The 27,611-nt window shown below is 53.1% G+C and overlaps 1 protein-coding gene across 4 annotated transcripts; it reads right to left on the reverse strand.

Annotated features, from left to right (window-relative positions):
• Positions 1-1,284: 1,284 nt before the first annotated feature.
• LOC105486522 (FKBP prolyl isomerase 8) lies at positions 1,285-12,930 on the reverse strand. 4 transcript variants are annotated; one of them, XM_011749494.2, is made up of 9 exons: positions 12,781-12,930; positions 10,977-11,293; positions 7,208-7,377; positions 7,028-7,116; positions 6,193-6,410; positions 5,578-5,750; positions 2,791-2,868; positions 2,190-2,321; positions 1,285-1,781 (listed from the first exon to the last, which is right to left on the reverse strand). In XM_011749494.2, exons 1-9 carry the CDS (start codon positions 12,924-12,926, stop codon positions 1,695-1,697), a joined length of 1,410 nt encoding a protein of 469 aa, XP_011747796.1. In that variant the 5' UTR covers positions 12,927-12,930; the 3' UTR covers positions 1,285-1,694. The 4 variants fall into 4 exon arrangements, with proteins under 4 accessions (XP_011747796.1, XP_011747747.1, XP_011747874.2 ...); XM_011749445.2 differs by having other exon boundaries at positions 6,193-6,413; XM_011749572.2 differs by lacking the exon at positions 12,781-12,930 and adding an exon at positions 12,185-12,266 and having other exon boundaries at positions 6,193-6,413.
• Positions 12,931-27,611: the final 14,681 nt, after the last annotated feature.

Consider the following 27,611-nt stretch of genomic DNA (forward strand, 5'->3'; position numbering starts at 1 on the left):
AGCCTGGGCGACAGAGCGAGACTCCATCTCAAAAAAAAAAAAAAAAAAAAAAAAATCATAGATGGATTCTCACTATGTTGACCAAGCTGGGCTCAAGCGACCCTCCCACCTTGGCTTCCAAAGAGCTGAAATTACAGGCCATGACACTACACCCGCCTCTTTAAAAAAAAACAAACAGGCCGGGCACGGTGGCTCAAGCCTGTAATCCCAGCACTTTGGGAGGCCGAGGCGGGCGGATCACGAGGTCAGGAGATCGAGACCATCCTGGCTAACACGGTGAAACCCCGTCTCTACTAAAAATACAAAAAACTAGCCGGGCGCGGTGGCGGGCGCCTGTAGTCCCAGCTACTCGGGAGGCTGAGGCAGGAGAATGGCCTAAACCCGGGAGGCGGAGCTTGCAGTGAGCTGAGATCCGGCCACTGCACTCCAGCCTGGGTGACAGAGCAAGACTCCGTCTCAAAAAAAAAAAAAAAAAAACAAACAAACAAAAAAAGAGCTGGGTGCGGTGACTCACACCTGTAATCCCAGCACTTTGGGAGGCCTAGGCGGGCGGATCACAAGGTCAAGAGATCAAGACCATCCTGACCAACATGGTGAAACCCTGTCTCTACTAAAAATACAAAAATTAGCTGCGCATAGCGGCGCACGCCTGTAGTCCCAGCTACTCGGGAAGCTGAGACAGGAGAATTGCTTGAACCCAAGAGGTGGAGGTTGCAGTAAGCAGAGATCGTGCCACTGTACTTCAGCCTGGTGACAGAGTAAGACTCTGTCTTAAAAATAAATAAATAAAAAATAAAAAGAGAGACTTCACTCTTGTGAGGTCTTCCAGCCTAGGCTGGAGTGCAGTGGCGCAATGATAGTTCACTAAAGCCTCAAATTCCTGTGCTCGTCATCCTCCTACCATCTGTCTGTTGAATTCCGCACATCCACTAGGTAAAGCAATGATGCCACAGAACCCATGCGGCAGCCTCAAGTTAGGACCCGTTGGGGTCCTGGATTTCAGGTAAAGACAGTGAATCCTGGGGTAATGGGTGGAGCTGGGCAGGAACACCCCCAGAGTCCACCTGAGTCAGACCTCTCAACCCACTTGTTCCCTGCTACATCACCCCACTTCTCTATGCCTCAGTTTCTCCTCTGTAGAGCGAGTGTGTTGTGCCCAGAGAGGAGACCCCCAGCTCCAGCTGGCTCACCCACATCCACCATGCTGTGTGACTCCAGATGCATCAAAGGCTTTCTCTGGCCCAGCCCCAGGTGGCGGTAGAAGAAAGCTCAGGAGTCTGTGGAAACCGCAGGATGGGAGGCTTTATTTCACTGTGGCGGGGAGGGAGCCTGGACAGGGGGCGGCAGGCGGGGCAGGGGGGCTGGCACTCAGGCGGGGACTAGGCAGGGGAAGGGCTGCCCCCAGGCCTGTTGAGGAGAAACTGAGGCCGGCCCTGGCGGAGACCTAGCCCAGCAGACTAAGGAGGGTGGGGGAAAACTGGGTCTGAAGGAATGAGGGCCCCCTCCCTCTGGGCTTTCCTCCTAGAGGGCCTTAGTCCCTCCTGCTGGCTGGGCTGCACGACCCCCAATCCCTGCTCCCCTAACCCGGAGGAGGGGGCTAGACCAGGGAGGGCAGTGGACAGGGAGCCTGGGGGAGTTGGGAAGCGCAGGGCAGGGTCCATGGTGTGCAGAGGGAGTGGCGGCCACCTGGGCGGTCAGTTCCTGGCAGCGATGACCACAGAGAGTGCCACACCCCCCAAGGCAACAGCAGTTGCCCCAAACAGCCACTTCCATGGGATGGACTGTAGATAAAAAGGAGGGGAGAGAAGGGTGGAGCGAGGTCAAGACTGGCCTCTGGGGCCTCAGCTGCCAGCATAGCCCAAACAGACCTCCCAACAAATCACTGCCTGACCATGTATTTCCCACTTTCTGGCAAACTCCTACTCACATAGCAAAACCCAAATCAAATGGTCCCTCCTCCAGGACACTGCCCCTCATGCCCTGGAAGAGGCTCCATTCCCCACCCGCAGCCCTCCAGCTTGAATTCCACCTTCAACTCCACTCATGATCACACAGGGCTGGGCCTTCTCCATGTCTCCTGCATCACCCAGGATGGCCCAGTCTCCAAGAACATTCATGTATGCAAAATAAAATCCCTCTGGTAGGGATGCCCTGCATGCAGCCCCTGCCCATTCTGTGCCCCAGCTTACCCAGGCACCCTTGCCAGGGCACTTGGCAGGCAGCCGGCTGGGGTTGCCCAGCATTTTCCGGTACAAGGCGGTCTCTGTGCTCCGCTGTGCTGCATGCTTCTTCACCAGCTTCGAGAGTTCTGCGTGGATCGTCTGCGAAAGGCAGGGAAGCTGAGAACACGCGGCGGCCAACCTGGCTTCACTGGCACTCTGCCCTTCTGGGACCCTAGGCTGTTTGGGTGCTGGGACCATTGGGACATGGGGGTCCCATTTGCCCCTTTCTGGGCTTAGCAAAGTCAGGGCTGCTGACCCCATCCCTCCTAGGGAGCCAGTCAATGGAGCAGAGCACAAAGTAGCCAGGAGACAGAAGGTTCTGGAAGGAAGGCCAAGGATGTTGGCATGGAGCAGGCTGGCAGTGCCCTCAGCCACTGGAGGGGTGAGAGCCCAGACTATGTGGCCGTCATGAGGGTCTTCACAAGCTGACCAGGATCCTTCAGATACCTACCCCGTGCCACTGCCCAGGTGGGAGCACAACAGAGAACCACAGCAAGAAAGACCTGAGGCAGACCACAGGAGGGACTTCCCAGCCGAGCAAGTCCCAGGGTGTCCCTGTCCTGCTCACCTTGTTGGAAGGTTCCAGCTTCAGGGCCGCCCTCAGGATGGGGATGGCCTCACTGTACTCCCCCTGCTGGGCCAGCACCTGTAAGGGGAAGGGGGTGGCGTCACTCTGGACCCATACCTCGGCCTCACTATCCTTCAAGAAACCCAGCCCAGGAGGTTGCAGTGAGCCAAGATGGTGTCATGCACTCCAGCCTGAGCAACAGAGCAAAACTCCATCTCAAAAAAATAAATAAATAAATAAAAACAGCCCGGCCAACATGGTGAAACCCCATCTCTACTAAAAAAATACAAAAATTAGCCAGGCACGGTGGCATGAACCTGTAGTCCCAGCTACTCAGGAGGATGAGGTGGGAGGATTGCTTGAACTTGGAGGCAGAAGTTGCAGTGAGCCGAGATCATGCCACTGCACCCCAGTCTGGGTGACAGAGTGTGACTCTGTCTAAAAACAAAAAAAAATAAAAAAATAAAAAATAAATTAAAAAAAAAACAGGCCAGGCGCGGTGGCTCACGCCCGTAATCCCAGTACTTTGGGAGGCTGAAGTGGGCAGATCACGAGGTCAGGAGATCCAGACCATCCTGGCTAACATGGTGAAATCCCGTCTCTACTAAAAAATACAAAAAAATTAGCCAGGGCCGGGCGTGGTGGCTCACGCCTGTAATCCCAGCACTTTGGGAGGCCGAGGCAGGCGGATCACAAGGTCAGGAGATCGAGACCACGGTGAAACCCCGTCTCTACTAAAAATACAAAAAATTAGCCGGGCGCGGTGGCGGGCGCCTGTAGTCCCAGCTACTCGGGAGGCTGAGGCAGGAGAATGGCGTAAACCCAGGAGGCGGAGCCTGCAGTGAGCCGAGATCGCGCCACTGCACTCCAGCCTGGGCGACAGAGCGAGACTCCGTCTCAAAAAACAAAAAAAAACAAAAAAACAAAAAAAAAAAATTAGCCAGGCATGGTGGCAGGCGCCTGTAGTCCCAGCTACTCAGGAGGCTGAGGCAGGAGAATGGTGTGAACCCAGAAGGCAGAGGTTGCAGTGAGCTGAGATCACACCACTGCACTCCAGCCTGGGTGACAGAGCGAGACTCCGTCTCAAAAACAAACAAAACAAAAAAAACGGCCAGGTTCCTGGCTACTCATACAAGTCCCAAATGGAGCTCTGGTAATATCCTTGGGTTCCAGCCACCCCCAAACTGCTCCCCTAGCCCTCAAACTCCATCAGTGCACACTAAGCTTGGCATTGGCCCCCGCAACATGCTCCTTCTTCCCCCGTGGATCTGTCTCAGCTGGAGATCTAGGCACCCACCTCACCACCTCCTCCCTCACCACCTCCACTGGCAAGAGGCTGAATGGATGTTTCCATAGGTTGTTTTTTTTTTTTATTTCTTTTAGAGACAGGTTCTTGATCAATCGCCCAGGCTGGAGTGCAATGGCATGATCATAGCTCACTGCAGCCTCAAACTCCTAGGCTCAAACAATCCTCCAGTCTCAGCCTCCCGAGGAGCTGGGACTACAGGTGTGTACTACCATGTCCAACTAATTATTTATTTATGTATTTATTTATTAAATTATTATTATTTTTTGAGATGGAGTCTTGCTCTGTCTCCCAAGCCGGAATGGAGTAGCGCGATCTCGGCTCAATGCAACCTCCGCCTCCTGGGCTCAAGTAATTCTCCTGCCTCAGCTTCCCAAGTAACTGCAATTACAGGCGCCTGCCACCCCCAGCTAATTTTTGTATTTTTAGTAGAGACAGGGTTTTACCATGTTGGCCAGGCTGGTCTCGAACTCCTGACCTCAGGTGATCTACCTGCCTCAGCCTCCCAAAGTGCTGGTATTACAGGCGTGAGCCACCACGCCCGGCCTACTTATTTATTTTTTCTATTTTAGAGACAGGGTCTCACCATGTTCCCCAGGATGGTTTCGAACTCCTGGGCTCAACCAATCCACCTGCCTCCATCTCCCAAGGTACTGGGATTATAGACGTGACTCACCACGCCCAGGGCTGTGACTAGGATTCCACCTTTACTCCGAGAAAAAACAGGATCCATGGAGGGTTCTATGTGAGGAGCTCTCAACACTGGGCCAAACCAGGCGCAGTGGCTTACGCCTGTAATCTCAGCACATGGGGAGGCTGAGGCGGGCAGATCACTTGAGGTCAGGAGTTCGAGACCAGCCTGGCCAATATGGCAAAACCACGTCTCTACTAAAAATACAAAAAAATAAGCTGGATGTGCTCGCTTGAACCTGGGAGGCAGAGGTTGCAGTGAGCTGAGATCGTGCCACTGCACTCCAGCCTGGGTGACAGAGCGAGACATGCGCATGGTCATGTCCGCCCTTATTTTTTTTGGAGACAGTCTTGCTTGCAAAACCACGTCTCTACTAAAAATACAAAAATTAACTGGGCATGGTGGCTTCCGCCTGTAGTTCCAGCTACTTGGGAGGCTGAGGCAGGAGAATCACTTGAACCCAGGAGGAGGAGGCTGCAGTGGTGAGCTGAGATCACGCCACTGCACTCCAGCCTGGGTGACAGAGTGAGACACTGTCTCAAAAAAACAAACAAACAAAAAACACTGGGCCAAAGGTTGGGGACCCAAGACTTGAGGATCGAATCTGGCCTCAGCCAATAAATTGCTGTCACCAGGCCACACTCCTGCACCCGTCTGGGTCTCAGTTTCTCCACTTGCACCCCACAGAGCTCAGCTGGCTGATACCTATGCCTTTCTCAAATGCAGGGTTGGGGACCACCCCCTATACCCTGGGCTGAGTGACCTGGCCTGGCACGCGGGTGTGGCCCACCTTGCCCTTGCGGAAGAGAGCCTTGATGTTATCTGGCTGGTGCTCCAGCACAAGGCTGCAGGAGCGCAGGGCCGCACGGTAGTGGTCGAGCTTCAGCTGCGAGGCCGCCAGGTTGTTCAGACACTTCACCTTCAACTGCAGGAGCTGTGCCTCCTCCTCGAACGTCATGTCCACTATTGGGAGACAATGCCCCCCACAGCGGCCGTCACCACACCAACAGACACCCCGACACCCACCCCTCTGCGGAGGCTGCCTCGCTGGCATCAGTTTCCCCAATTTTAACCCAGGACGAAGGGCTGCGCTTTCCTGGGGCTCTCCTGAGGAAGCTACAACATGGAGCCTTAAGCAAGCAAGGGCCTAGCCCATGGTGTATGTGAACTGGCCCTGTCTACTGTCACCCCGTCACCATATCCACTTGCATTCTACAACACTCTACTGGTCTGGGATACACCACGAGTCTGCAACAGGCCCTAGGTTAGGGGCAGTTGGGGATCTACTCATATTCTGGGCTATTCTAGAATGTTCTGAGTCTGAGGCTCTCTGGGGCTGGAAGTTTCTGGCATGGAGTGGACACCTTTGCAGGGGAGGTGGTGGGGATCTGATCCAAGCGGTCACCTTTGGCGCTGGAGGTGATGGCCTTGATGGCGAGGTCGTAGGAGTTGGCGGCCAGGACGAAGTCCGCCCGCTGGTAGTGGGCGTTGCCGCACTCCCGCTTTCGGTTGGCCAGGGCCACGCGCTCCTGCCCCGTGAGCATCTCCAGGTCAGGCCCGTCCACGGCCGTCTTCAGGGTCACCTCCAGGCACAGGGCCGCATGCGGGGGGATGTATGGGCTCCTGCTAGTGGGGTGGGGGCAGGCAGGGGCAACACTCAGACCTGGTGACCCCTAAACCCGCTGGGCTGGCATAGAAGGAGCGAGCTTGGCTCAAGCCCCGGATCTGTCTACCCTCCGCCCTCTGTCATTCCCTCCTCAGTAAAGTGCAGGGGAAGTGACTTGCCGCCTTGGAGCTGTGGGACTTGACGAACAAGTTCCTCTCCCTAAGCCTCGGTTTTCCTCTTTTTTTTAGAGACATGTTCTCACTCTGTTGCCCAGGCTGGAGTGCCATGGTGCAATCTTGGTTCACTGCAGCCTCGAAAACCTGGGCTCAAGTGATCCTCCTGCCTGAGCCTCCTCAGCAGCTGGGACTACAGATGTGCACCACACCCAGCTATATATATTTTTGTATAGAGATAGGGTCTATATTACTTAGATTGGTCTGGAACTCCAGGCCTCAAGCAATCCTCCTACCTCAACCTCCCAAAGTGCTGGGATTTCAGGTGTGAGCCACCTCACCCAGCCTCAGTTTCGTCGTCTATAAAACAGGCAGGTAGATATGATGAGCCAAGGGGTACACCCACTCCACCCATCCCCCTCCTGAGATCTGCAGAGACCCTAAGGATGGCCGATTCTCACCTGCCTTGGGGGCCGTAGCAGTACTTGGAGTCAGCAGTGACCATGGCCGTCTCCCCAACGTCCATGAGTGGGACACTGAGATCCAAGGCCTGGGGTGCGTGGGGATAGCCGGCAGTCAGGCAGACTCAGACCCAGTGAGGCGCGCCCCTCGCCCCTGCCCTGTCCCACCCCGGTCCGCACCTGGATGACGTCACAGTCACCCAGAGTGAACACCAGCTCCGGCTCCTCCTGCACCCGTGTGCCGTTCTCCAGCGACGTCTGTAGATGTACGGTGACCACCTGGCCCTTGACTGGGCGGCTCGAACCTGGTGGCCCTGGGACCAGCGTCTTCTTCCTCAACAGCCCGTTCCCTGCCAGGGTCCAGGGACATGCAGCCTGTCACCTGGCGGCTTAAACAGGCAGCCGCTCCCCTGAGCCCCCACTCCTACCCTCAGCTATGCCCACTAGCTGTCCAGAGGGTGCTGGCCCAACACTGGGGCACAAGCCAAATTTCCAGTGGCCACGTGGCCACCACAGTGGGGGATCCCACATGCAGGACACTGGGCAGGACAGGACAGACTTCAGGGTGACAGTACTGGTGCTAGGGACCAGCTCAGTGAATAATGGTTGGTCTAGTTTTTTTTTTTTTTTTTTTTTTTTGAGACAGAGTCTAGCTCTGTCGCCCAGGCTGAAGTGCAGTGGCCGGATTTCAGCTCACTGCAAGCTCCGCCTCCCGGGTTTACGCCATTCTCCTGCCTCAGCCTCCCGAGTAGCTGGGACTACAAGCACCCGCCACCACGCCCGGCTAATTTTTTTTTTTTTTTTTTTTTGAGACGGAGTCTTGCTCTGTCGCCCAGGCTGGAGTGCAGTGGCGTGATCTCGGCTCACTGCAAGCTCCGCCTCCCGGGTTCACACCATTCTCCTGCCTCAGCCTCCCGAGTAGCTGGGACTACAGGCGCCCACAACCGCGCCCGGCTAATTTTTTGTATTTTTAGTAGAGACGGGGTTTCACCGTGGTCTCGATCTCCTGACCTTGTGATCCGCCCGCCTCGGCCTCCCAAAGTGCTGGGATTACAGGCTTGAGCCACCGCGCCCGGCCCCGGCTAATTTTTTGTATTTTTATTTTTATTTTTATTTTTTATTATTATTTTTTTTGAGACGGAGTCTGGCTCTGTCACCCAGGCTGGAGTGCAGTGGCGCGATCTCGGCTCACTGCAAGCTCCGCCTCCCGGGTTTACGCCATTCTCCTGCCTCAGCCTCCCGAGTAGCTGGGACTACAGGCGCCCGCCACCTCGCCCGGCTAGTTTTTTGTATTTTTTAGTAGAGACGGGGTTTCACCGTGTTAGCCAGGATGGTCTCGATCTCCTGACCTCGTGATCCGCCCGTCTCGGCCTCCCAAAGTGCTGGGATTACAGGCTTGAGCCACCGCGCCCGGCCAATTTTTTGTATTTTTAGTAGAGATGGGGTTTCATCATGTTAGCCAGGATGGTCTCGATCTCCTGACCTCGTGATCCACCCGCCTCGGCCTCCCAAAGTGCTGGGATTACAGGCGTGAGCCACTGCGCCCGGCTGGTTTTGTTTTTTTTTTAAGAAAACTAAGGCTGGCCGGGTTGCCAGCTATTTGAGAGGCCAGTGTGGGAGAATCACAAGCTTAGGCCAGCATCTGTTCAAAATGGCAAGAACCCAGTCTCGGCCGGGCTGGTGGCTCACGCCTGTAATTCCAGCACTTTGGGAGGCCGAGGCGGGTGGATCACGAGGTCAGGAGATCGAGACCATCCTGACTAACACAGTGAAACCTCACCTCTACTAAAAATACAAAAAATTTGCCGGGTGTAGTGGCAGGTGCCTGTAGTCCCAGCTACTCACTCGGGAGGCTGAGGCAGGAGAATGGCGTGAACCCAGGAGGCGGAGCTTGCAGTAAGCCCAGATCGCGCCACTGCACTCCAGCCTGGGCAACAGGGTGAGACTCCGTCTCAAAAAAAAAAAAAAGAACCCAGTCTCCCCACCGTCAGGCTGAAATCCTAGCCCTGAGATGTTTGGGCCTCAGTTTACCCAGCCATGAAATGAGGTACTCATGGGGCTCTTGGTTAGGAGAGCCTTTATGATACTGTGTCTCCACCACAGCACCAAGTGGGATGAATTTAGAAGTTAAGCAAAGGCCAGGCATGGTGGCTCATGCCTGTAATCCTAGCACTTTGGGAGGCCAAAGCGGGTAGATCACCTGAGGTCAGGAGTTCGAGATCAACCTGACCAACATGGCGAAACCCTGTCTCTACTAAAAATACAAAAATTAGCTGGGTGTGGTAGTGGCTGCCTGTAATCCCAGCTACTGGGGAGGCTGAGACATGAGAATAGCTTGAACCCAGGAGGTGGAGGTAGCAGTGAGCCGAGATCACACCATCACACCACTGCACTCCAGCCTGGGCGACAGAGCGAGACTGTGTCTCAAAAAAAAAAAAAAAAAGAAAAAAAGAAGTTAAGCAAAGGCCAGGTGCAATGACTCACATGTACCCAGCCATGAAATGAGGTGCTCATGGGGCTCTCGGTTAGCAGAGGCCCTGTGACACCGTGTCTCCACCATAGCACCAAGTGGGATGAATTTAGAACTTAAGCAAAGGCCAGGCATGGTGGCTCATACCTGTAATCCCAGAACTTTGGGAGGCTGAGGTGAGAGGACTGTTTCAACCCAGGAGTTTGAGACCAGCCTGGGCAACATGGTGAGACCCCATCTCTACAAAAAGTAAAAAATGACCAGGCATGGTGGCTCACATTTGTAATCCCAGCACTTTGGAAGGCTGAGGCAGGAGGATCACATGAGGTCAGGAGTTTGAGACTAGCCTGGCCAACATGGTGAGACCCTGTCTCCACTAAAAATACAAAAATGAGAGGCCAGGCGTGGTGGCTCACACCTGTAATCCCAGTACTTTGGGAGGCCGAGGCAGGTGGATCACCTGAGGTCAGGAATTCGAGCCCAGCCTGGCCAATGTGGTGAAACCCTGTCTCTCCTAAAAATACAAAAATCAGCCGGGCATGGTGGCGGACACTTGTAATCCCAGCTACTCAGGAGGCTGAGGCAGAAGAATTGCTTGAATCTGGGAGGTGGAGGTTGCAGTGAACTGAGATCGCACCACTGCATTCCAGCCTAGGCGACAGAGTGAGACGCTGTCTCAAAAAAAAAAAAAGTGGTAAGATTTTTATCAGTACTGGTGGTGACATTTAGTAATATTTCTGTTCCATCAGTATCAATATGATCACACACTATTACTATAGTATTGTTAGTACAATTGATAGTGGTAATGATATCTTATTATTTGCATGGGACCAGCATTATTTGGTATATTAGGTATCAGTACTATACTAGCAGCAAAACGTCTTCCACAGAATACTAACATTTCTCTTGTTTTCAGTTGCTGTGATAGAGTACATTGGGGGGAACATGTGTGGGCTCACCTAGTTTTCTTCTTTAGGATTTCTCTGAGCATTTACAATACTATGACTACTGTGAACCAACCAGAAGGTTGAACAAAATAACATTCCTCCGATCTACTTGACCCCAGGACACACTTTTGGTTCTGGAAGTGGGGTATCGCTGTGTTGCCCAGGCTGGCGTACACTCAGGACACATTTTTCAGAGCCCAAGCATGTGTCAGACAAACGCCAAAAAAAGATGCAGTGATGGGGTTAGGAGCTGCCAGTGCCCGGCGTGCTGGCTGTGTGACTCTGGGCAGGGGACTCAGCCTCTCTGAGCCACTGTCACCAGATCTGGGAAACAGGGACACAGCACATTGTACATGTGTGTGAGTCAATGAATGGGGTACATCAACGTGAAGCATCTCCAGTAGTTGCCTCTGGCTGGTGATCATGGTGGTGACCATGTGACTTCCAACCCTCACAGCACAGATGGGGAAATGAGGCTCAGGGGACAAGAGGGCCAGGGCCAAGGTCACCCCGATCCACCCTTGCTCCTTACCCAGAATGTCCAGCCACTCTTCCGGGGCCGGGGCTGGGGCGGGCTCGGGTTCCATGGCAGCGAGGAACTCTCGGGCCAGGGCCCCAGGCTGCTCAGCCTCCTCCACGGGGGGTTGTCCCATGTCCTCCAGTGGTGGCAGCTCACTCAGGTCATCCTCCTCCTCCTCTTCCTCCTCCTCTTCCTCCTCACCCTCTGCATCCTCAACCCCATCCAGTACCTCGAAGTCCTCGAGCGGTGGGACCCCGGCGGGCAGCGGGGCAGAGGGCTCAGAGGGTTCAGCACACGATGCCATGCTGCTGGGGGGACGGGAATTGGCCCTGGAAGTGGGGGGCAGAGATGTGGGTCAGAATCCTACACAGCCCCTCAAAGACTCCACTGTACCTATCCCCCATACTGCTGATCACTTTCTGTGTAACTCAAGGGCTCCAGGCCTCAGTTTCCTCATCTATACAGTGGGTATAATAACAACCCCACCTTGTTGGGAGAAATTAACCCACGCATCAAGCCCCTGGCATCAGGCTCAAATAGTGTTAGCCATTCTTAGAGCTAATTATTATTCGATGTTTACAAACACTCAAGGAAGTAGGGAAGATTCCCCCCAACATTTTACAGAACAGGAAACAGGCCAGAGGGACAAAGCCATTTGCCCAAGGTCACAAAGAAAGCCAAAGGCCAAAGGAGGATTTGAACCTGGGGCTTCAGGCCCTGTGACTTTGCCTGATTCTATGCTAAGCGAGGGGTGCTGGGATTTTTGTGGAGAGGACAGCCTCTGAGGCCTTAGGGAAGCCATTTTTAGAGCCTCTAGGGCCACTGGGGGAATTGAATCTTTTACCAGGGCCTCCCACCTCCAGCCTCTTCTCCAAAGGGGAGACCCTTCCCAAAAGCACCAACCGTAATCACCCAGAAACCCCAAGCGTTTTTTCCTTTCACACCCTGAATCTAACACTATCCCCCACAACCCCAACATCAGGGACCCTGGCCCAAACCCTTCTCTAGGAGACCATCCTCCTCTCATCAGGCCTCGGTCCCACCCCCTCAAAGAAGCCTCCTTTTCAGGAGTGGCCGAGGTCCCAACACAGTCCACAGCCTCTTCCTTGCCCCAGGCCTCCTGAACCAACAACCAATCCCTCCGTCCCCCAGGCCCCAAGCTCAGAAGAGTGTGGCACAGCCATCAAACCAGCCGGCCGCATCCCCTCCCCAGCCCTCACCTGCCTGCTACTCCCGGGCTTGGGGCCCCACTTTCTGAGACCCTCCCAGCCCCCACCCCCATAATTCCCCGCGCCCGCACAATTCGGCCTCCCCTCCCACCCCCCGCCCCAACCACCACCGCCCCCAGCACGGGCCGGCTCCCCCCACAGCGGCTCCGTCTCGCCGTAAACACTCCAGTGTCCCCAGACGCCCCCCCTTTCCGATCCCATAACACCCCACGCCCTTCTGACGCCCCACAGCCCCGGCCGGGCCCTCAGTCAAGCCGCGACCCAGGCCCCCAACGCCCCACGCCTGTCTGACGCCACCAGTCTGGGGCACCCGACCCCCGCACGCCTCGGGCGCCCCTGGCCCTGCACGCCTCCATCGGGACCCCCCCACTGGATCCCCTTCGCCCCCAGTGACCCCCATCCCCGACCACCCCCGCCCGGCCGCGCCCCCTCTGGCACCCCCGACCCCCGTGCCCCCCGGCTCGCCGCCCCCGCGGCCCCTCGCCCCGCCCATCGGCCGCAGCCCCCGGCGCGCTAGCCCTCGGACCAGTCTAGGCCAGGGCAGCGGCCTGGCCAGCACGGCGCCCCCAGCACCCCAGGATACTTGCCTCTGGCTCCGGGACCCCCGCTTGGGGTCCTGCGCCCCCCTCCCCGCCCCCAGCCGCGGCCGCCGCGCCTCGGGAACCAGGTTCGGCCGCTTGGCCCCGCCCCTGCCGTGCCCATTGGCCGCCGCTGCCGCGACTGCCGCATCCATTGGCTGCTGCAGACGTCCGTCCCGGGCGTTGGCACCTCCCCCTTCCTGCTTGGCTCCGCGGGGCTTTCTTAAAGGGACAGAAGCCTCCCGGCTACTGGGGCGGAGGCGGGGGACCTTGGCCTGGACCCCGACGCGGGTCAGTATCGCGCAGCCTGTGCGACTCCTGCCTCTCCTCTGAGCTTCATCCTGATCATCTGCGAAATGGGGATAAACACCCCCATCTATGCACTCTCACCTTGGGGGCTTTTTGGGGGGACAGTCCGCTCTAAATGCTATTTCCTTAAAGACTTCAGGCTTGACGGGCAGGGCAGCTCTGGGGTTGCTGAATGACCCATCCTGAAGCCCTAGTTACAGAAGTGAACCTGAGGGCCTGAGGGGGAGTGACGTGCCCAAAGGCATACAGAAACCTGCCTCCCATCCCCCACCCAGTTTAATGTCCAGAAGGTTGCCTGGTGCATACCGGAGGCGCTCAATTACTGCTGGGCAGGCGACTGAGCCAGCAGGGCCACTGGGAGGAGTTCCTCCTCCATGCACTGTCTGCTGGAGGCTGATAAGGTCCCCATGACCCAGGGAGAAGGTGGCATCCTTGATTAGCTAAGCTTTTATGGATCTTGTTTTGAAACCGGGACACTTCTCCCTCCTTCACTCAGTTTTATTTCCTTCCTAGCAGTTACTCCCTTCCAGAATTATCTTGTCATTTAATTTGCTTGTGGTTGGAGGGACCATCCCCCACTCTGCTCCATCCTGGCAGGGATTTTTGCCTGATTTGTACCCAGCACCTCCTTGAACCATGCCTGGCATCTACAGAAGCTCAATAAATGGGTGGGTGGGTGGATGGATGGATGGATGGATTAGTCAGACATCAGCTTTCGGAGGTAGCTATGATGGAGGTGGTAACTGGCTTTTTGGAGATAACTAACTTCTAAGGTTGGAGTTCCCTGGTTGCCTCCTACAGGAAGCCCTCCCAGACCTCCCCAAGGCAAGACCAGGTGCCCCATTTGGCTGTCTTGGCACAATGAAGTTGATGAACATCCACTTCATAACTAGTTCACTTGGTTTTTTTTGACTGTTTGTTTTTGTTTTTTGAGAAGAAGTTTCACTCTTGTTGCCCAGGCTGGAGTGCAATGGCGCGATCTCAGCTCACTGCAACCTCCGCCTCCCAGGTTCAAGCGATTCTCCTGCCTCAGCCTCCCGAGTAGCTCGGAGTAGAGGCATGCGCCACCACGTCTGGCTAAGTTTGTATTTTTTTTTTTTTTTTTTTTTTTTTGAGACGGAGTCTCGCTCTGTCGCCCAGGCTGGGGTGCAGTGGCCAGATCTCAGCTCACTGCAAGCTCCGCCTCCCGGGTTCCCGCCATTCTCCTGCCTCAGCCTCCTGAGTAGCTGGGACTACAGGCGCCCGCCACCTCGCCCGGCTAGTTTTTTGTACTTTTTAGTAGAGACGGGGTTTCACCGTGTTAGCCAGGATGGTCTTGATCTCCTGACCTCGTGATCCGCCCGTCTCGGCCTCCCAAAGTGCTGGGATTACAGGCTTGAGCCACCGCGCCCGGCCCCTAAGTTTGTATTTTTAGTGGACACGGGGTTTCTTCATGTTGGTCAGGCAGGTCTCAAACTCCCAACCTCACGTGGATTACAGACGTGAGCCACCATGCCTGTCCTTTTTTTTTTTCTTTTTTTTTTTTTTTTTTTTTGAGACAGGGTCTTGCTCTGTCACCAGGCTGGAGGGCAGTGGTGTGATCTCAGCTCACTGCAACATCCACCTCCTGGGTTCAAACGATTCTCCTGCCCAACTAATTTTTATATTTTTAGTAGACACAGGGTTTCACCACGTTGGCCAGGATGGTCTGGAACTCCTGACCTCATGATCTGCCTGCCTCGGCTTCCCAAACTAGTTTACTTATATCTCTGCCTTTTTTTTTTTTTTGAGATAGGGTCTTACTTTGAAACCCAGGCTGGAGTGCAGTGGCACAATCTCAGATTCTCAGATCACTGCAACCACCTCTACCTCCTGGGCTGAAGCAGTCCTCCCACCTCAGCCTCCTGAATAGCTGGGACCACAGGTGCAGCATTATGTCCAGCTATTTTTTTTTTTTTTTTTTTTCTGAGACAGAGTCTCGCTCTGTTGCCCAGGCTGGAGTGCAGTGGTGCAATCTCGGCTTACTGCAAGCTCCGCCTCCCAGGTTCACGGCATTCTCCTGCCTCAGCCTCACGAGTAGCTGGGGCTACAGGCGCCCGCCACCACACCTGGCTAATTTTTTATATTTTTAGTGAAGATGGGGCTTCACCGTGTTAGCCAGGATGGTCTTGATCTCCTGACCTCGTGATCTACCCGCCTCGGCCTCCCAAAGTGCTGGGATTACAGGCATGAGCCACCACGCCCAGCCCAATATTTATATTTTTTGTAGAGATGAGGTTTCTCCCATGTTGCCCAGGCTGGTCTTGAACTCCTGGACTCAAACAATACTTCCACTTTGGCCTCCCAAACTGTTGGGATTATAGGAGTGAGCCACTGCCTTGATTTACCTCTGCCTTGCCCTCTACACTGGAAGAGCCCCAAAGTCTGGGAAGCCTTTGTTGTTTCTCATTGTTATAGCTCGGAGACTTGCACAGTGCCTGTGGCACAAAAGGTAGTGGTGGGGTCTCATGAAAACCACTGAGGAAGGAAGGGAGGTTGGACAGCCAGAAAAGGTGGTAGCACAGCAGAGCTATGTAAGAAATCACCTTGGGGAGGTGTGGTGGCTTATGCCAGTAATCCCAGCACTTTGGCAGGCCAAGGTAGGTGGATCACTTGAAGTCAGGAAATCTAGACCAGCCTGGCCAACATGGTGAAACCCCGACTCTACTAAAAATACAAAAATTAGCTGAGTATGGTGGTGCACGCCTATAATCTCAGATACTGGGGTGGCTGAGGCATGAGGATTGCTTGAACCCCAGCAGTGGAAGTTGCAGTGAGCAAGACCCTGTCTAAAGAAGAGGAGAAAGGCCAGGTGCGGTGGCTCACACCTGTAATCCCAGCACTTTGGGAGGCTGAGGCGGGCGGATCAGGAGGTCAGGAGATCGAGACCATCCTGGCTAACACAGTGAAACCCCGTCTCCACTAAAAATACAAAAAATTATCCGGGCATGGTGGCGGGCGCCTGTAGTGCCAGCTACTTGGGAGGTTGAGGCAGGAGAATGGCGGGAACCCAGGAGGCGGAAGTTGCTGTGAGCCAAGATTGTGCCACTGCACTCCAGCCTGGGGGATAGAGCGTGAGACTCCATCTGAAAAAAGAAAGAAAACGAGAAAAAATCACCTGGGAAGGGGCATGAAATAATCCCTGGGGGACTCCAGGGTCTGAGGGACTTAAACTATTCCCCATCCATCACTGAACCCCAGTTTTTTTGTTTTTGTTTTTTTTTTTTTGAGACGGAGTCTTGCTCTGTCACCCAGGCTGGAGTGCAGTGGCCGGATCTCAGCTCACTGCAAGCTCCGCCTCCCGGGTTTACGCCATTCTCCTGCCTCAGCCTCCCGAGTAGCTGGGACTACAGGCGCCCGCCACCTCGCCCGGCTATTTTTTTGTATTTTTTAGTAGAGACGGGGTTTCACCGTGTTAGCCGGGATCGTCTCTCGATCTCCTGACCTCGTGATCCGCCCATCTCGGCCTCCCAAAGTGCTGGGATTACAGGCTTGAGCCACCGCGCCCGGCCTGAACCCCAGTTTTTAATTGTTTTTATTTTTTTAACTTTTTTGTTTTTATAACCTACCTGAACCCCTATGTTTATATCTGCACAGTGGAGTTCATTGCCCATCCATCTGCATCTCTGTTACAGGGGCAGGAGGAATTCCACTAAACAACAATACTAATAAAAGAAACAAGTCTCAGCTGGGCACAGTGACTCACGCCTGTAATCCCAGCACTTTGAGAGGCTGAGGCAGGTGGATCACCTGAGGTCAAGAGTTCGAGACGAGCCTGGCCAATGTGGTGAAGATTGTCTCTACAAAAATTACAGAAATTAGCCGGGTGTAATCCCAGCTACTTGGGAAGCTGAGGCAGGAGAATCGCTTGAACCCGGGAGGCAGACATTGCAGCGAGCCAAGATCACGCCACTGTATTCCAGCCTGGGCAACCTAAGCCTGGGTAACATAGTGAGAGCCTGCCTCTACAGAATATTTATTAATTTATTTATTTGGAGACACAGTCTCCCTCTGTCTCCCACGTAGAGTGCAGTGGAGCAATCTGGGCTCACTGCAATCTCTGAGTCCCAGGTTCAAGCGATTCTCCTGCCTCAGCCTTCCTAGTAGCTGGGATTACAGGCACCTGCCACCATACCTGGCTAATTTTTTGTATTTTTAGTAGAGATGGGGGTTCCACTATGTTGGCCAGGCTGGCCTCGAACTCCTGACCTCATGATCTGCCTGCCTCGGCCTCCCGAAGTGCTGGGATTACAGGAATGAGCCATCACGCCTGGCTTCTACAGAAAATTAAAAAATGTAGTCCCAGATAAATAGGAGGCTGAGGTGGGAGGGATCCCTTGAACCCAGGAGGTCAAGACTGCAGTGAGTTATAATCAAAGCTCTGTACTGCAGCCTGAGCAACAAGGCAAGACGCTGTTTCTAAAATAATAATAATTATTATTATAAATAAACAATAAGCTACTAAAATAAACTACAAAATAACACCACCAACAACAATAATAATGGCTGGCACTCATTGAACAGGTATTTGCAGGCAAACATTTTACTTATATTTACTTTTCCCTTTTTTTTTTTTGAGACGGAATCTCGCTCTGTCACCCAGGCCGGGGTGCAGTGGCACGATCTCGGCTCACTGCCACCTCTGCCTCCCAGGTTCAAGTAATTCTCCTGTTTCAGCCTCCGGAGTAGCTGGGACTACAGGCGCTAGCCACCAAGCCTGGCTGATTTTTGTATTTTTAGTGGAGACGGGGTTTCACCATATTGATCAGGCTGGTCTCGAACTCCTGACCTCAGGTGATCCACCCGCCTCAGCCTCCCAAAGTTCTGGGATTACAGGCGTGAGCCACCGTGCCCGGCCTCCATCTTTGTTTTTTAACTGGGGCATTTGGTCTATGGGTATTTAATGTAATTATGGACATATCTAGACATAAATCTGTCTCCTTTAGGTGGTTTTTCTATCTCTCTCTCTCTTTTTTTTTTTTTTTGAGATGGAGTTGCTCTGTTGCTAGGCTGGAGCAGTGATCACGCCATTGCACTTCAGTGCAGGCAACAGAGTAAGACCCTATCACACACACACAAAAAGAAATGAAATGGGGCCGGGCGCGGTGGCTCAAGCCTGTAATCCCAGCACTTTGGGAGGCCGAGACGGGCGGATCACGAGGTCAGGAGATCGAGACCATCCTGGCTAATATGGTGAAACCCCGTCTCTACTAAAAATACAAAAAACTAGCCGGGCGAGGTGGCGGGCGCCTGTAGTCCCAGCTACTCCGGAGGCTGAGGCAGGAGAATGGCGTAAACCCGGGAGGCGGAGCTTGCAGTGAGCTGAGATCCGGCCACTGCACTCCAGCCCGGGCTACAGAGCAAGACTCCGTCTCAAAAAAAAAAAAGAAATGAAATGGAAAAAAGTGGCAGAGAAACCCTTCCAGTCCCCAAACCTGACCCCCCAATGTCCCCATCTCTGAGCAGACTGAATGTTCCCATAACTTTCTATCCTCTCCCCTGATCACACAAAAAAACATGTTTTTGTCTCAGGTCCAGTGTGTAGAAAACATCAGGGGAGCTGGGCGCAGTGGCTCAAGCCTGTAATCCCAGCACGGGCGGATCACGAGGTCAGGAGATTGAGACCATCCTGGCTAACACCGTGAAACCCCATCTCTACTAAAAAATACAAAAAAACTGGCCGGGCAAGGTGGCAGGCGCCTGTAGTCCCAGCTACTCGGGAGGCTGAGGCAGGAGAATGGCGTAAACCTGGGAGGCGGAGCTTGCAGTGAGCCGAGATCCCGCCACTGCACTCCAGCCTGGGCGACAGAGCGAGACTCGGTCTCAAAAAAAAAAAAAAAAAGAAAACATCAGGGGCCAGCCAAGTCCCTTTGGGCATCAATCTATAGTCCCTACCCCTTCTAAGACCTTCGTAAATTATCCTTGGCTTCCAAAAGAGCCGTAGGGATCCACTGAAAAATTTGGTTCTGGCCTGGCATAGTGGCTCACGTCTGTAATCCCAGCATTTTGGGAGGCCAAGGCGGGTGGATCACTTGAGGTCAGGAGTTCAAGACCAGCCTGGACAACATGGCAAAACCCTGTCTTTACCAATACAAAAATTATCCAGGCACTAGGAGCAGTGGCTCACGCCTGTAATCCCAGTACTTTGGGAGGCTGAGGTGGGCGGATCACAGGGTCAGGAGATCGAGACCATCCTGGCTAATACGGTGAAACTCTGTCTCTACTAAAAATACAAAAAATTAGCCAGGCGCGGTGGCAGGCACCTGTAGTCCCAGCTACTTGGGAGGCTGAGCCAGGAGAATGGTGTGAACTCGGGAGGCGGAGCGTGCAGTGAGCTGAGATCGCGCCACTGCACTCCAGCCTGGGCAACAGAGTGAGACTTCATCTCAAAAAAAAAAAAAATTATCCGGGCATGGTGGTGCATGCCTGTAATCCCAGCTACTCAAGAGAGTGAGGCAGGAGAATTGCCTGAATCTGGGAGGGAGAAGTTGCAGTGAGCCAAGATTGCAATACTATACTCCAGCCTAAGTGACAAAAAAAAAAAAAAGGCCGGGCGCGGTGGCTCAGGCCTGTAATCCCAGCACTTTGGGAGGCCGAGACGGGTGGATCACTAGGTCAGGAGATCGAGACCATCCTGGCTAACACGGTGAAACCCCGTCTCTACTAAAAAATACAAAAAACTAGCCGGGCGAGGTGGCGGGCGCCTGTAGTCCCAGCTACTCAGGAGGCTGAGACAGGAGAATGGCCTGAACCCGGGAGGCGGAGCTTGCAGTGAGCTGAGATCCGGCCACTACACTCCAGCCTGGGCGACAGAGCGAGACTCCCTCTCAAAAAAAAAAAAAAAAAAAAAAAAAAAAAAAAAAAAAAGGCCAGGCACGGTGGCTCATGCCTGTAATCCCAGCACTTTGGGAGGCCAAGGCGGCTGGATCACAAGGTCAGGAGATTGAGACCGTGCTGGTTTCACCAACATGGTGAAACCCCGTCTCTACTAAAAATACGAAAATTAGCTGGGTGTGGTGGCGGGCGCCTGTAATCCCAGCTACTTGGGAGCCTGAGGCAGGAGAATCACTTGAACCAGGGAGGCAGAGGTTGCAATGAATGGGGATCGTGCCACTGCACTCTAGCCTGGCGACAAAGTGAGACTCTGTCTCAAAAGCTTGGTTTCTCCAGCCTGGGCATCTTCTGGTGCAGAGTGCAAACAGAGTCATGGTTCTTCTTTTCCCAGCAGCCTCCGTCCCAGCTGCCCTCTCAGAAGTGTCTCCTGCCTGGTGCACTGAGCTCCCTGCCAATTCCTACAAAGATCAAGTCTGCCCTAGGTGCTTTCCCATCATCCTTCCTTGGCTCCTGTAATTCCCTCAGCTCTGAATGATTGTCTGTTTCTAGAAAAATCCCATTTCTACCTCAAAACCCCATCCAGAGGTACCTGCCTCCTTGCAACCTTCCTTGCTTCTAATATTAGCCCTCACATCCTACTCTAGTTTTCTCCAGCTTTAAGTCCCTCCCCTTTCTTTCCAACCACTGACCCTAGTAGGGTAGAGGGGTCTATTTTTGACTCTGTTTCTCCTCCTCCTCCAGGGCTAGGTAAGAATGGAGAACTTCCTGGGTTCCCAGAATATGGGCCATATCCAGAGGGGAGTGAACAATTTATTATTAATACTATTTTTGAGATGGAGTCTTGCTCTGTCGAGCAGGCTAGTAGGCAGTGGTACAAACTCAGCTCATTGTAACCTCTGCCTCCCAGGTTCAGGCAATTCTCTACCTCAGCCTCCCAAATAGCTGGGATTATAGGTGTGCACCACCACACCCAGCTAATTTTGTGTTTTTAGTAGAGACGAGGTTTCACCATGTTGGCCAGGCTAGTCTCGAACTCCTGACCTTGTGATCTGCCCACCTCGGCCTCCCAAAGTACTGGGATTACAGGTGTGCACCACCGCACCCAGTCGAAAATTTTTTTTTTTTTTGAGACGGAGTCTTGCTCTGTAGCCCGGGCTGGAGTGCAGTGGCCGGATCTCAGCTCACTGCAAGCTCTGCCTCCCGGGTTTAGGCCATTCTTCTGCCTCAGCCTCCGGAGTAGCTGGGACTACAGGCGCCCGCCACCTCGCCCGGCTAGTTTTTTTTTTTGTATTTTTAGTAGAGACGGGGTTTCACGGTGTTAGCCAGGATGGTCTCGATCTCCTGACCTCGTGATCCGCCCGTCTCGGCCTCCCAAAGTGCTGGGATTACAGGCTTGAGCCACAAAATTTTTTTTTTTTTTGAGACAGAGTCTCGCTCTGTCGCTCACACTGGAGTGCAGTGGCGCAATCTTGGCTCACTGCAACCTCCGCCTCCCAGATTCAAGCAATTCTCCTGCCTCAGCCTCCTGAGTAGCTGGGATTAAAGATGTGTGCCACCATGCCCAGCTAATTTTTGTATTTTTACTAGAGATGGGGTTTCACCATGTTGGTCAGGCTGGTCTCAAACTCCTGACCTCGTGATCCACCCGCTTTGGCCTCCCAAAGTGCTAGGATTACAGGTGTGAGCCACTACGACTGGTCTGAAAAATTTTTTAAATTGTTGGACTGGCCAGCACAGTGGCTCACTCCTGTAATCCCAGCACTTTGGGAGGCCGAAGCGGGCAGATCACTTGAGGCCAGGAGTTCGAGACCAGCCTGGCCAACATAGTGAAACCCTGTCTCTACTAAAAATATAAAAATTAAACGGGTATGGTGGGGTATAGTGGTGTGTGCCTGTAATCTCAGCTCTTCAGGAGGCTGAGGCAGGAGAATTGCCTGAACCCGGGAGGCAGAGGTTGCAGTGAGCTGAGATCGTGCCATTGCACTCCAGCCTGGTGACAGAGTAAGACTCTGTTTCAAGAAACAAACAAACAAACAAACAAACAGTTGAACTAAACATACAAGAATTATAGCCAGGCGCAGTGGCTCATGCCTGTAATCCCAGCACCTTGGGAGGCCGAGGCAGGCGGATCACAAGATCAGGAGTTCAAGACCAGCCTGACCAACATGGTGAAACCTGATCTCTACTAAAAATACAAAAATTAGATGAGCGTGGTGACGGGCACCTGTAGTCCCAGCTACTCATGAGGCTGAGGCAGGAGAATCGCTTAAACCCGGGAGGCGGAGGTTGCAGTGAGCCTAGATCGCACCACTGCACTCAAGCCTGGGTGACAGAGTGAGACTATGTCTCAAAAAGAAAAAAAAAAAAAAAAAAGAATTCTAGCCAGGTACAGTAGCTCACACCTGTAATCCCAGCACTTTGGGAGGCCAAGGCGAGTGGATCACCTGAGGTCAGGAGTTTGAGACCAGCCTGGCCAACATGGTGAAATCCTACGTCTAGTAAAAATACAAAAATGAGCCAGGTGTGGTGGTGGGCGCCTATAATCACAGCTTCTGGGGAGGCTGAGGCAGGAGAATCGCTTGAACCCAGAAGGAGGAGGTTGCAGTGTGCTGAGATCGCACCACTGCACTCCAGCATGGGTGACAAAGTGAGACTCTGTCTCAAATTAAAAAGCAACAGGCTGGGTGTGGTACCTCATGCCTGTAATCCCAGCACTTTGGGAGGCCAAGGCGGGTGGATCACAAGGTCAGGAATTCAAGACCAAGCTGGCTAACATGGTGACACCCTGTCTCTACTAAAAATACAAAAATTAGCTGGGCGTGGTGGTGTGCACCTGTAATCCTAGCTACTTGGGAGGCTGAGGAAGGAGAATGGCTTGAATCCGGGAGGCAGAGGGTGCAGTGAGCCGAGATCATGCCACTGCACTCCAGCCTGGGCGACAAATCGAGACTCAGTCATCTCAAAAACAACAACAACAACAACAACAAAAACCAATTGTTGAATTAAATATATAAGAATTCCAGGCCGGGTGCAGTGGCTCACGCCTGTAATCCCAGCACTTTGGGAGGCCGAGGCGGGTGGCATCACGAGGTCAGGAAATCAAGACCATCCTGGGTAACGTGGTGAAACCCCGTCTCTACTAAAAAAAATACAAAAAAATTAGCCGGGGGTGGTGGTGGGCACCTGTAGTCCCAGCTACTCGGGAGGCTGAGGCAGGAGAATGGTGTGAATCCGGGAGGCAGAGCTTGCAGTGAGCCGAGATCGTGCCACTGCACTCCAGCCTGGGCGACAGGGCGAGACTCCGTCTCAAAAAAAAAAAAAAAAAGAATTCCAGTTCTCATTGACTTCTTTTTCTTCTTTCTTTCTTTTTTTTTTTTTTTTGAGACTGGGTCTCCCTCTGTTACCCAGCCTGGAGTACAGTGGTGCAATCCTAGCTTACTGCAGCCTGGAACTCCTGGGATCAGGTAATTCTTATGCTTCAGCCTCCCAAGCATATGGGACTACAGATGTGCACCACCATGCCCAGTTAATTTTTTTTTTTTTTTTTTTTTTTTGAGACGGAGTCTCGCTGTGTCTCCCAGGCTGGAGTGCAGTGGCGTGATCTCGGCTCACTGCAAGCTCCGCCTCCCGGGTTCACGCCATTCTCCCGCCTCAGCCTCCCAAGTAGCTGAGACTACAGGTGCCCGCCACCACGCCCGGCTAGTTTTTTTTTTTTTGTATTTTTAGTAGAGACGGGGTTTCACCATGTTAGCCAGGATAGTCTCGATCTCCTGACCTCGTGATCCACCCGCCTCGGCCTCCCAAAGTGCTGGGATTACAGGCTTGAGCCACCGCGCCCGGCCAGTTAATTTTTTTTAGAAACAAGTTCTCAATGTTTCCCAGGCTGGCCTTGAACTCTTGGGCTGAATGGATCTTCCAGCCTCTGCCTCCCAGTCATTGACTTTCCCATGAATGATGGCAGCAGAACCTGGGAGCGATATTATCAACAGTGTACTGTGGGCTTACTGTGCTCTAACTCTTGTAAGGATTTTGCCTACGTGATTTCATAAAGTTAAGCCTCTTGCCCAAGGCCATTCAGTTAGGATGTGACAGAGCTGGATTTAAAACTCAGGTATGTTGGCCGGGTGCGGTGGCTCAAGCCTGTAATCCCAGCACTTTGGGAGGCCGAGAAGGGCGGATCACGAGGTCAGGAGATCGAGACCATCCTGGCTAATATGGTGAAACCCCGTCTCTACTAAAAATACAAAAAAAACTAGCCGGGCGTGGTGGCGGGCGCCTGTAGTCTCAGCTACTTGGGAGGCTGAGGCGGGAGAATGGCGTGAACCCGGGAGGCGGAGCTTGCAGTGAGCCGAGGTCACGCCACTGCACTCCAGCCTGGGAGACACAGCGAGACTCCGTCTCAAAAAAAAAAAAAAATTAAAATAAATAAATAAATAAATAAATAAATAAAACTCAGGTATCTGTAATTCCAGGGCTCTGAAACAGTCTTCATGTGCCCAAGAACTTGTGTGTTTATCTTCCAAGCTCTCAACAACCGTCAGAGATAGATGTTGTGATTACACAGACTTGCAATTAACAGAGACTCAGAGAAGTTACAAATATAATTCATAACATACACACCGTATGGAATCTCAATAACAATAATTACTTGTAAATATTAATTTTATTTATTTATTTATTTATATTTTTAGACAGAGTCTCACTCTGTTCCCAGGCTGGAGTACAGTGGCACGATCTCAGCTCACTGCAACCTCTGACTCTCTGGTTCAAGCGATTCTCCTGCCTCAGCCTCCCAAATAGCTAGGATTATGGCCATGCGCCACCACACCCAGCTAATTTTTGTAGTTTTTTTTAGTAGGGACAGGGTTTCACCATGTTGGCCAGGATGGTCTTGATCTCCTGACCTCGTGATCCATCCGCCTCGGCCTCCCAAAGTGCTGAGATTACAGGCGTGAGCCACCGCACCCGGCCTAATTTTATTTATTAAACCTAATGACACACTTCTCAAAAGCAAACATTTATGTAGCGATTACTATTCACCTTGTTTTGTTCAAACATTTAACTTGGATTATCTCACTTTAAAAAAGGCATCCTAGCGGCCAGGAGTGGTGGCTCACACCTGTAATCTCAGCACTTTGGGAGGCCGAGGCCGGTGGATCACCTGAGGTTGGGAGTTCGAGACCAGCCTGGCCAACATGGAGAAACCTCGTCTCTACTAAAAATACAAAATTAGCAGGGTGTGGTGGCGCATGCCTGTAATCCCAGCTACTTGTGAGGCTGAGGCAAGAGAATCCCTTGAACTGGGGGGGCAGAGGTTGTAGTAAGCCTAGAGTGCACCATTGCACTCCAGCCTGGGCAACAAGAGCGAAACGCCATCTCAAAAAAAAAGGCATCCTAGGTAGGGTGCAGTGGCTCATGCCTGTAATCCCAGCACTTTGGGAGGTCGAGGTGGCCAGATCACCTGAGGTCGGGAGTTTGAGACCAGGCTGACCAAATGGAGAAACCCCATCTCTACTAAAAATACAAAATTAGCTGGATGTGGTGGCACATGCCTGTAATCCCAGCTACTCAAGAGGCTGAGGGAGGAGAATCACTTGAACTGGGGGGGCAGAGGTTCCGATGAGCCAAGATCCTGCCATTGCACTCCAGCCAGGGCAACAAGAGCAAAACTCCATCTCAAAAAAAAAAGGCATCCTTGTCTGGGCGCGGTGGCTCACTCCTGTAATCCTAGCACTTTGGGAGCCCGAGGCAGGTGGATCACGATATCAGGAGTTCAAGGCCAGCCTGGCCAACAGTGTAACCCCGTCTCTACTAAAAACACAAAAAATTAGCTGCCCATGGTGGCACTAATGTCTCACTTTGTCACCCAGGCTGGAGTGCAATGGCACGATCTCGGCTCACTGCAACCTCCGCCCTCCGGGTTCAAGTGATTCTCCTGCCTCAGCCTCCTGAGTAGCTATGATTACAGGCACCTGCCACCACGCCAGGCTAAATTTTTTTTCTATTTTTAGTAGAGACGGGGTTTCACCATGTTGGCCTGTCTGGTCTCAAACGCCTGACCTCAGGTGATCCACCCGCCTCGGCCTCCCAAAGTGCTGGGGTTACAGGTGTGAGCCACTGCGCCCGGCCTGTTTGTTTTTTGAGACTGGGTCTCACTCTGTTGCCCAGGCTGGAGTGGGATCTTGGCTCACTGCAACTTCTGCCTCCTGGCCTCAAAAGATCCTCCCACCTCAGCCTCTTGAGTAGCTGGGACCACAGGCTCGGGCCACCGGCCCAATTTTTTTTTTTTTCCCCAGTTGTAGCTGTGAGGCATTTTATTACAGAAATCTGGTACTCGTATACACAAATCAGTATGAATTTAAAATTCATCATACATTTTCTTCCTTTTTTTTTTTTTTTTTTTTTTGAGACAAAGTCTCACTGTTGCCCAGGCTGGAGTGCAGTGGCACCATCTCGGCTCACTGCCACCTCCGCCTCCTGGGTTCACGCCATTCTCCTGCCTCAGCCTCCAGAGTAGCTGGGACTACAGGCGCCGGCCACCACGCCTGCCTAATTTTTTTGTATTTTTAGTGGAGACGGGGTTTCACCGTGTTAGCCAGGATGGTCTCCATCTCCTGACCTCGTGATCTGCCCACCTCGGCCTCCCAAAGTGTTGGCATTACAGGCGTGAGCCACCGCGCCCGGCCCATTTTCTTCATTTTTTAGTTTGTCCTTCTTTTTTTTGAGACATGGTCTTGCTCTATCGCCCAAGCTGGAGTGCAGTGGTGCGATCTTGGCTCACTGCAACCTCTGCCTCCCGGGTTCAAGCGATTCTCCTGTCTCAGCCTCCTGAGTAGCTGGGATTACAGGCTCTCGCCACCACGCCCGACTTTTTTTTATTTTTAGTACAGACGAGGTTTCACCATATTGGTCAGATTGGTCTCGAACTCCTGATCTCGTGATCCGCCCGCCTCGGCCTCCCAAACTGCTCGGGTTACAATTACGGGATGTGAGCCACTGCGCCCAGCCTGTAAACCCTTTTTTAAAAATTCCCCAGCGCATTCCTCCAAAACAACGTGGAAGTGTAAATGGAAACCAGGATTGGGCGCGGTGGCTCACGCCTGTAATTCCAGCACTTTGGGAGGCCGAGGCGGGCGGATCACCTGAGGTCGGGAGTTCAGGACTAGCCTGACCAACATGGAGAAACCCTGTCTCTACTAAAAACACAAAATTAGCCGGGCATGGTAGCGCATGCCTGTAATTCCAGCTGCTCGGGAAGGCTGAGGTAGGCGAATCGCTTGAACCTGGGAAGCGGAGGTTGCGGTGGGCCAAGATCGCGCCATTGTACTCCAGCCTCGGCAACAAGAGCTTAACTCTGCCTGGGGAAAAAAAGGAAATTTAAGACTAAAATCAGCAAAAGTGGAGCAGGTTTGTCTGAACACAGATGAGTCTGATTCCCTGCCTGGAAAGCAGGACACCTGAGTGTGGTTTGGTCGCTGACCACTGTAGCATTTACGACCTTGGGGAGGGTTACCGCTCTGGGACGCCAGTCAGTCACACCATCTATAAAAATGGGACACTTCTCAGCCTTCCTTCTTTCGGGCTGCTTTGAAGTCTGGGCTTCTGGAAATACGCAGGCGCGAGACGAACTGTTTGATTGGCTATTCATTGTGACGCGCCCGCGAGCTGCAGCTCCGTCT

The sequence above is a fragment of the Macaca nemestrina genome, chromosome 20 (assembly GCF_043159975.1).
Source record: "Macaca nemestrina isolate mMacNem1 chromosome 20, mMacNem.hap1, whole genome shotgun sequence".
Lineage (NCBI taxonomy): Eukaryota > Metazoa > Chordata > Mammalia > Primates > Cercopithecidae > Macaca > Macaca nemestrina.

Excerpts from the sequence above, each read along its gene's own strand:
- LOC105486522 (XM_011749445.2), bottom strand. The coding sequence starts at position 12,926 with ATGGATGCGGCAGTCGCGGCAGCGGCGGCCAATGGGCACGGCAGGGGC. Across the intron at positions 11,294-12,780 it reads CGGGGGTCCCGGAGCCAGAG|GGCCAATTCCCGTCCCCCCA; the intron begins GCAAGTATCCTG and ends CCCCACTTCCAG. Across the intron at positions 5,751-6,192 it reads CATCACCTCCAGCGCCAAAG|TGGACATGACGTTCGAGGAG; the intron begins GTGACCGCTTGG and ends GTCTCCCAATAG.